Below are 10,362 nucleotides of genomic sequence, written 5' to 3' on the forward strand. Positions count from 1 at the left end.
ATACATTTGTGCTGTTTTTTTTCTTATGACAAATTGAGTTCAAATTTTCACAGATTTGTTATTTTATGCATGTAGGGATACACCGAGTGAAAATACTAGTCTTATATAGAATGCGTTGTCCTGTGTTGGGAGGTAAACATATTTTATGCCATCATTTGATTAATTGTTTTTATTGCATATTAATTGTTTGTATGTCGTTTTGGTGGATGTCGATGTTTTTTAAAGTTATATTGATTTTTTTTATACACTCAGTATGTGTTCTTGTTCCCACACCCATTGCTTTGCTGAGTTGTAGAGATTAAACAAAGAGCAGTTATTTCAATATATATTTCACGTCTGATAGAACTCCATGGGTCGAGTCCTAACTTGGGACTAATCCTAGGAGATATTACAAACAGGCTAGTCCTATAAGTTAGGACCCTAACTCAAGATATAAGACTAGTCTTAATCTCTTTGTGGAATCCCCCCATAACTCAAGATATAAGACTAGTCTAAATCTCTTTGTGGAATCCCCCCCCCCCAAAAAAAACTCAAGATATAAGACTAGTCTAAATCTCGTTGTGAACCCCCCCCCCCCCCCATAACTCAATAAGACTAGTCTAAATCTCTTTGTGAAATCCCCCCACCCCATAACTCAAGATATAAGACTAGTCTAAATCTCTTTGTGGAATCCCCCCCCCCCCCCCATAACTCAAGATATAAGACTAGTCTAAATCTCTTTGTGGAATCCCCCCATAACTCAAGATATAAGACTAGTCTAAATCTCTTTGTGGAATCCCCCCCATAACTCAAGATATAAGACTAGTCTAAATCTCTTTGTGGAATCCCCCCCCATAACTCAAGATATAAGACTAGTCTAAATCTTTTTGTGGAACCCCCCCCCCCCCCTCCATAACTCAAGATATAAGACTAGTCTAAATCTTTTTGTGGAACCCCCCCCCCCTCCATAACTCAAGATATAAGACTAGTCTAAATCTCTTTGTGGAATCCCCCCCCCCATAACTCAAGATATAAGACTAGTCTAAATCTCTTTGTGGAATCCCCCCATAACTCAAGATATAAGACTAGTCTAAATCTCTTTGTGGAATCCCCCCCATAACTCAAGATATAAGACTAGTCTAAATCTCTTTGTGGAATCCCCCCCCCATAACTCAAGATATAAGACTAGTCTAAATCTTTTTGTGGAACCCCCCCCCCCCCCTCCATAACTCAAGATATAAGACTAGTCTAAATCTCTTTGTGGAATCCCCCCCCCATAACTCAAGATATAAGACTAGTCTAAATCTCTTTGTGGAATCCCCCCATAACTCAAGATATAAGACTAGTCTAAATCTCTTTGTGGAATCCCCCCCCCCATAACTCAAGATATAAGACTAGTCTAAATCTCTTTGTGGAATCCCCCCCATAACTCAAGATATAAGACTAGTCTAAATCTCTTTATGGAATCCCCCCCATAACTCAAGATATAAGACTAGTCTAAATCTCTTTGTTACCCCCCTCCCCCATAACTCAATAAGACTAGTCTAAATCTCTTTGTGAAATCCCCCCCCCATAACTCAAGATATAAGACTAGTCTAAATCTCTTTGTGGAACCCCCCCCCCCCAATAACTCAAGATATAAGAATAGTCTAAATCTCTTTGTGACCCCCCTCCCCCATAACTCAATAAGACTAGTCTAAATCTCTTTGTGAAATCCCCCCCCCCCATAACTCAAGATATAAGACTAGTCTAAATCTCTTTGTGGAACCCCCCCCCCCCAATAACTCAAGATATAAGAATAGTCTAAATCTCTTTGTGAACCCCCCCCCCCCCCTGCCCGGTTTGTTTTTACATCATACAATCATGGCCTCTTATAAAAGGAATATCAACTCATGCTTAAATTAGTTGTAGCCCCTTACCAACAGTGGCATTTAAACTATATTGACTGTGGTTTGAAACGTGCATAAAAATAAACAACAACAATGATGATTTAAAAAAAAAAATGAACAGAAATAATTATGAAGCCATTTGATGCTTGATTACAAGGTGAAACCCTAAAACAGGCATATCGCATCGCAATTAAGGTGGTATTGTACCTGTTCACAAAACCATCGCATGGTTGAAGCTATATTTAGAGGCAGTGGACACTATTGGTAATTGTCAAAGACTAGTCTTCACAGTTGGTGTATCTCAACATATGCATAAAATAACCAACCTGTGAAAATTTGAGCTCAATCGGTCATCAAAGTTGTGAGATAACAATGAAAGAAGAAAACACCCTTGTCACACGAAGTTGTGTGCGTTTAGATGGTTGATTTCGAGACCTCAAGTTCTAATTCTGAGGTCTTGAAATCAAATTCGTGGTAAATTACTTCTTTCTCGAAAACTATGGCACTTCAGAGGGAGCGGTTTCTCACAATGTATTATACCATCAACCTCTCCCCATTACTGGTCACCGAGAAAGGTTTTATGCTAATAATTATTTTGAGTAATTACCAATAGTGTCCACTGCCTTTAAATGAAGACTATCGAACTCTAAAAGCTCTACAGTTTTTATAAAACAAACACATTATATGACATATGCCTACACTGTATTAATTGCCAGTTTACCAGAAAAAAATCCACAGGCAGAAACTTTGTTCATGTCGTAAAACGGGTAAAAACCCAAACCACGGAACCATCACATGGTTGGAGCTATAAAATGAAGTCTATTGAACATGAGCTTATATTTATAAAACAAAAACATTACAGATAGGTCTACGCTTGATTTAATTGTCAGTTTCCCAGAAGACATCCACAGGCAAAAAACTAGTTTTTATAGACTGCAAGGCTTGAACTTACTTTCAACTGTTTCACGAGAATGATTACTACCCAAATCCAAAGATGAAATTGATTAAAATACAATACACTGCTTAGTAACGGTAACGTAATAGGCAAAGGACCTTGACTATCACCATGGTAACAGTTCGATCGATACAATGAACGTCACTTCATCGCTCAAAAATAGGAGCAAGAAATCTTTAATTAGGCGAGATCACACCGCAGACACAATTATAACCTATATATATTTGACCAAAACACGGTGCTGGCTCAAAAGCTACTGATAGGTAATAGGGAATTCTCTTACTAAGGTTTCTTTATGAAATTTTAGAACTATTATTAAAACTCTCTCGAAAACTATGCTTTTGTTGCCATAATATGCCTAGGCTGATTTTAGTATACTAAGAATTTGGGGGACTTTTTGTAACACAAAACACAATGTCCACACAGGTTAACACTAAACTTACACTGTTTGAAGATAATGACGGTACAGAAAGCGTACCTTTCTGGTTGCTGAGGTGACGTCTCATGATCACTGAGACGAACATTATTTTCATGGCATTGTTTTACTCATTTCTCAAAATCTACAGCACCTCAGCAAGTAGTATTTTCAGGGAAGCTTTCTACCGTCATTATTTTCAAACTGTGTAACATTGTGTTTTTTGTCCTACAAAAAGTACCCAGACCCTTTTAATGCACGGGACACTATTGGCAATAACTCAAAATAGTTATTAGCATACTGAGCAATGGAGAGCTGTTTATAGTACACACAATATTGTGAGAAACGGATCCGTCTGAAGTAACGTATTTTTTTATAGAAAGAAGTAAATTTCTCACTCAAGTACTGACGAAGCATTTTATTTCTGAAAGCACACAAGTATGCAACATAAGGGTGTTTTTTCTTTCATTATTTTCTTGCAAATTCGAAGACTAAATGAGCCCAAATCTACACAGGTTTGTTATTTTATGCATTATGTTGGAATACTATGCCTATGACAACTATACCAAACGTGTTACAATCCGTCGTCAGTTGCGTAATGTCAAAAATAACCCAAAACACAATCATTTCATTCCCTTTTTGAACTGAATGAAGTAGTGGGATCCAGCGCTGTATTTCACCCCGGGGGAAAAGTACAACCGAAACAAAACAAGAGAAAGTATTATAAGGATTGTTTACTGTAACACGCCTCTTCAAAACGGTCGTCATTGTGTAAGTTGTAATTTCAAATGGAGCACCACAATACGTTCCGTGTAACCCTTCAAGAGGATAGCTCTTATAACAAAACGGGTGTGAAAGGCCCAGATGGTTCAATGAGGCAGCGGTGGTGATGGTCCATGCAGCGACTGTTCTATGTCCTAAAGTTTTACTTTAATTAAGTCTATGTCATTTTCAAGTGACCAGGGGTGGATTTCTCAAAGAGTTAAGACTGAATAATAATGATAAAATCCTAATGCCGAAAGCCTCTCAGCGCATAAAGAGAGGGAAAAAATACAATAAAAATAATAAAATAATAAGCAGATTAGCTTCAAACAAGTTTTTTAACAGTGACTTCAAAATAATATTGGCGAATATGCACAGGAAGACTAAAAAAAAATGGAAGAAGCTCTTAAGTTTATAGCAATGACTGTTGAAATGATCGTATCCGACACCCTGGTATCCGAGTAGTAGGTGACTATAGTCCTAGCACTTTGTGAAATCCTAAATCGACCCAGCAATGGTGATGCCCCCAGCGACTGTTCCATGTCATATAGTTTTAGTTTTAGGTTTAGTTTTAGAGATGAATGTATGTATACGCATATCCCTTCTCAAGTGACCATGCAGGGCTCAATTTTATAAACTGTTAATCAGAAGATACTGCAAAAAAATCTTTGCTGGAGCAAAACAAATAATGGTGCACGGTTGTAACAGTAGGAATAGTTGGTTTCAATGGGTGCATTCGACTACTTTCGTGTCGACCCCGCGGTGCGCATTCGGGTGAGCCCAAGCCCCTGACTAAACGAACGATCACTCACCGCTCTCATGGTGACGTCTGGTGCACATCGGGGCCAGCCCCAAGTGACCCGTTCTACAAGCAGAGCCCCTGGAATGACATCAAAGCTATCGACCCGGGGAGCAGCCGGGGCTAATCGAACGCACCCTATATCGGGGAATCATACAAGAGTTGCACTCACGACATAAAAAAGCTCGATTTGTAAAACTCTTGTGTAGTTGGGACCAAATTGCTTTAGGTATGATGGTGTCTGACAACTTGTTGTGATCGTTGGTTGCTTGCATACAGAAGTACACTTGCTCACGTACACTGTGAGTTCTGATTAGAAAAGGGGTGGGAGAAGACTGCCAATAGGCCTAATTTCTACAACAAAGTAGATTGGGCGGAAACTTGAGTTTTAAATATTTAGAACCCAATTGGAAAAACATATCTGTTCGATCTTATCGCTCAATGTCAAATTTATTGGTCACAAATGTTGACAAGGTTTACAAAGTTCGCGACAATGACGTCATTCGAATCAAATTGGGTCATTAACGATAAGAGGCACTTTATCCATGATTGCAGACCACCATGGGCCATGGGGGAATCGGTTATTTTTATTCAATCACACAGCTTTTAGCTTAATATGCCTCAAATAAGCCAGCAAAATAGCTTAATAGTTCTATCGAAGTAAGCCCGATATGTTTTAATTAAAAGGAACAATCATTGAAGTTTTTCGCAAGTTTATAACTCGAATGTCAGAGCGTAATTTTGGCTATTAATTTTGTCTAGTCTGTCGTGTGTTTTCTGTCTTCTGTATAGTATTTTCTGTTGTTTGTCTGTCAAAGGATTCAGGCACAAAAGCCTCTGCTTCACCCTAACCTAATTGTTGTCCTACTTTAAGCATGCTTTAAGCTTCCTAATATATATAACTATCTAAATCATTGTGAACTTTCATATCCTAAGATACTACGTAATACTGTAACTACTCATAATTTGAACCTAACTATCAAACTTTGTAAAATGTGTAAGTGTACATGTAGGGCAGCAATGAAATAAAGTGCAAATACAATACAATACAATAGTGGATGGGAAGTTACAAATCAGTTAATACATTTTAGTGGATATGTGAGGGGGATATACGAAGGATATCGAGGAAGTTGTGGCTGACTGGTGACGTAATTCGCCTGGTATATACGTGGTATAACACACCGATTCAATTATTGTTTCCCTGTTGGTATGGCAACACCATCAGGACAAACACTTAGGTTTAAAGGCCATTTTTTGGGGGGGGGCATAGCCAAAAAAATCATCTGCTAACTCCCCCAGAGTAACGAGGCTGATGAGAGATAGCTGTAAATAATACTAATTGATTGATATTTTAAAGTATTTAGCCTTGATTGCTAGGCGGATGTTTTTCTCTTGTGATGATGTGTTGTATGTTGGTTAGTGGTACCGTTCGGTAGTATTGGGGGAAAACAATTAGTGTAATTGCAAACTTATAGTGTTGATAAGTTTAGGACCGGAATTACGTTGGTCGTCGAGTGCACCGCAAAACTTAAAGGAACACGTTACCTTGGGTCGGTCGAGTTGGTCTTTGAAAAGCGTGTGAAACCGTTTTTTATAAAATGCATATGGGTAGAAAGATGTTGTAAAAGTAGAATACAATGATCCACACAAACATGCCTCGAAATTGCACGGTTTTCCTTTTACCTCGTCGACTAACACGGTCGGCCATTTATGGGAGTCAAATTTTTGAATCCCATAAACGGCCGACCGTGTTAGTTCGCACAGTAAAAGGAAAACCACGCAATTTCGAAGCAAACTTGTGTGGATCATTGTATTCTACTTTAAAACATCTTTTCAACCATATGCATTTTTATAACAAACGGTTACAAACGCTTTTTATAGACCAACTCGTCCGATCCAAGGCAACGTGTTCCTTTAAGAGCCATGGGTGAAAATTAAAATGATTCATAGACCACATACATTTTAACATTTTCTTTCTAACCGTAATAATAAAAACTCGTTACAACAATAGGCCTACTACTTGCAATAAAACTCATTAAGCTTTTTTTCCGGTTTACAAACTTCACCACAAAACTAGTACCCGGTGACTCGGGAAATCCGTCCTCCGGAAATTCTAAGTTCTTACGTTAATAATGGGAAATTAAAATGAGGTGAAGGCAGATGATTAAATGCGATCGCTTTATCATAATAGTAATGAAATTATTGTTTACATAAATCTTATATAGTGCAAAAGACTATATCAACAAAAGAATAGCCCCATTAATGCTCTTTACACATTAGTATTACAAAAATACACCCGAAGTTTGTACACAGTTCGCCTTTAGTTCGCTTTAAAAAAGAACTGCAAATAATATAGGCCTATGTTTAAAAGGCACATGGCACTATTGGTAATAATTTCTCAAAATAATTGTTAGCACAAAAACTTTTTTGGTGCTCTCTAAATGTAAAAGAGTGAAAACACCACTCTTTACATTTCGAGCTGTCCTCCATAAGGCTCTTCAAAAAGAGTGGTGGTTATTTCACTCTTTTAGAGGAGTTTCACTCCAGGACAGAGAGAAAAATCACTCAAAAAGATGCAAAATTCAATCTAAAATAGTGGAAGACCACTCGAAAAGAGTTTTCCTTTATATGGCTCTCCAAAGAGTGCCTTTTCACTCTTTTACATTAAGAGAGTAACGGGCAATGGAGAGTTCAGAGTATAACACATAGAGAAACGTCTCCCTATACGATGACCCCCACATTTTATCATGCAAAACCCACAAAGTTGTAACTCAACCAGGGTGTTTCGTTTCATTTCATTTCATTTCATTTATTAGTTTCACTGGTAAAAATTCAAGTACAGACAATAAGAAGTAAGAAAGCAAAAACATGTACATACAATTAGGAGAGAGAAAAAAAAACCCGAAAAAACCCGTATACTTAGCACCCCTGATGGATTTTAAAAAAGTAAACTAAATAATTACTATCGAGTTAATCTCCTGATGCCACAATTTAAGAAGAGACAATAAAGGACATACAATATAAAAATATAGAACTATACAAGTGTTAAAACTATTAAAGCACTTAATGGGCATTAAAAATACAAATTCTTTAAAAGAGAGATTCTAGTTAATTATAATGCAAAAGGCACTATAAATTTAAAAATAAAAACAACTGCAAGGTATTTGATGGGCAAGGCAACTAGAAAGTTAAGCTGTTTTGTTCCTGGCCAGGGACTAATGATTTCTGAGAGAATTTGTGAAGGGTGATAAACTATGGATAGTTTTATCTTTAATGCAGGCCGGTTTATAGTTCGTCCCATAATCTAGGGAATCTGTGAAAAAGGGAATGATGGGCAGCATTGGAACGAGCCCGATGATGGACAAATTTAACAGATTCGATATGTCTACAATCAACGGGAATTAGAGTGTAAGTGTCAATGTCAAATTTGTAATAAACATTTAATAACAAACGTAATTGAAAGGAAATGAACCCTGTTGATTAAAAGAGGCAGACCCAGCTTGACACACCTGTCTGAATATTCAATTTCGTTTACAGAATCAATTAAAATGTTCATTTTTTTCTCATTATTCTCTTGCAACTTTTATGTCCTCTGAGTCCAAATTTCCACAGATTTGTTTATGCATAACTGTTTAAGAATATGGAAGGCCATTGGCATTACCAGACATTGTCATTTTGGGTGGGAAGGGGCACTATACCATACGGTATATTCGAATCATTCTTGTGTGCCTTTTTTCGAAGAAGTGCAAAGTTGGGGGTTTTCAGCGGGGGCTGGGATTGGGGATCTCCCGCCCACTCTGCATGGTTACTGCAGGCTGTGTATCTGGGCATTCTGTTTTTAACAATAATTAGGCCTTTTGTATAGTGTCGTTCTTTTTTTCTGCTTAATAAATACATAAGGGCAAAATAAATGTTAAACCTCATTGAGACTAGTCAGTTCCATAGGTTTTGAAGGCGTGCTACCGGACAGAATTAGATCTTAACTTGCAGCTGTTGTTTCGATGTTTCACGCAACATAAAATTTTCCTGACAACATTCTTGGAGCAGCGTCGCCTCCAGCATTTGCACCGACGATTTGCTTCCCTCTCCCGTACAATATGCGACGTGGCCTGTTCGAATACATCCCGGACTCCCTGGCGAGTTAACGCCGAACATTCGAAGTAGCCCACAGCCCCAAGATGTCGGGATGCCTTCTTGGCCATCTCGTAGGTAACTCGCTCCTCCGGGGTTGAACTCTTTCGGAGATCAGTCTTTAGCCCAACCAGGAGGAACGGGGCGTGGGGGCAATAGTGCCGTATCTCGGGGATCCAGACCTCACGAACGTTGGCTAGAGACGTGGCCGAATTGACTGAGAAACACACGAGGAAGACATCAGTGCCTGGATAGGAGAGGGGTCTGAGACGGTCGTAGTCTTCCTGTCCAGCCGTGTCGTACAAATACAACTGGGTCGGTTGTGTGTCTTTTGGGAGAACCATCACTGTAAAAGGAGTAAAAATGCCTTTATTAAGATTGTGCAAGAACAATCTAGAAACTAAAGCTTATGTGAGAGTTTTTAAAAGTTCCACAATCATGGAAGTACCTCATTGTACTCAAATTGTTGAGGCTTCTAATAATTCGGCATTGCTTTTTGGAAGAGTGACCTTCGCACTCTCTATATTATAGACGGTGTGACATGTGACGTCACATTAACAAAAGAGCAAACGTAGCCTGCATCATTTTGATGCAGGCACGATCTGTACAAAGCGGCTTAATGTGAAAGAAAATGTCATGGAGATCGATATTGCACTGTCTTATTTGTATAAATTTTTGACGGAGGAAATGGGCATATCTTGAAATTTCTTCAGCTGTTATCCTCTTATTAAACACTTGAATTTCACGGTGGTTATGACGCAAAATGTAATGAGTTTCCTGTATAACTAGTGTGGTATATTGCCTGCCAGAAAGGCTTTGGAATGACACGTTGACTCTTTATACAGACTATAGGTCTAATTTAATAACCTAAGATAGTTTTATATTACCCAAACGGTAACGCCGTTTTCCAAAGTTTTTTAGTACGTTGTGTGATAATTTGTCCCCATCATACATTCACTGTTATTTTTATTTTATTTTTTCCTTCTTTTTTTCTTTTTTTACAACCACGCCTCTTATTTGTTATTCAAACAAATTGTCAACTAAAAAAAGGCTCTGAAAACTTTGGGCTTGTTTCAAAGAAAAAAAAGGGGGTAATTTAACGGTAAAAATTGGTTCACCCGCATCAGGCAAAAGTAGAAGTAATGTACACTTACCAGAATACGTGTCGAAAATAGTTGGTATGTGATCCGTCAGAAATCTATTCCTGGCATAGCTGAAGAGAAGACTGGTTTTACCGGCCCCACCGTCGCCAACAACTACCAATTTCATGCTCATCGTAAAATATAAAAGTATAATCTTCAAAAAGTAGTCAAACACTGTCTTGCTCAGTTGTAGTTGTTCTGCCTGATATTTCGCTCTTAAGTTATCCGTTGTACAATTGGTTTAATCTCTCTGTCCTTACTCTATGGTTTAATGAAGGAGTCCTTGTTTT

General features: G+C 38.1%; 1 protein-coding gene across 1 annotated transcript; it reads right to left on the minus strand.

Annotated features, from left to right (window-relative positions):
- Positions 1-7,641: 7,641 nt before the first annotated feature.
- LOC139940668 (cell division control protein 42 homolog) lies at positions 7,642-10,344 on the minus strand. The gene is made up of 2 exons (XM_071937031.1): positions 10,085-10,344; positions 7,642-9,276 (listed from the first exon to the last, which is right to left on the minus strand). The coding sequence occupies exons 1-2, from the start codon at positions 10,203-10,205 to the stop codon at positions 8,759-8,761; spliced, it is 639 nt and encodes a 212-aa protein (XP_071793132.1). The 5' UTR covers positions 10,206-10,344; the 3' UTR covers positions 7,642-8,758.
- Positions 10,345-10,362: the final 18 nt, after the last annotated feature.

This window comes from Asterias amurensis, chromosome 1, assembly GCF_032118995.1.
Source record: "Asterias amurensis chromosome 1, ASM3211899v1".
Classification (NCBI taxonomy): Eukaryota; Metazoa; Echinodermata; class Asteroidea; order Forcipulatida; family Asteriidae; genus Asterias; species Asterias amurensis.

Bases quoted from the DNA above. Each gene is read 5' to 3' on its own strand.
- LOC139940668 (XM_071937031.1), bottom strand. From the start codon at position 10,205: ATGAGCATGAAATTGGTAGTTGTTGGCGACGGTGGGGCCGGTAAAACC. The intron at 9,277-10,084 runs GTAAGTGTACAT...CTCCTTTTACAG, and splicing joins TATTTTCGACACGTATTCTG to TGATGGTTCTCCCAAAAGAC.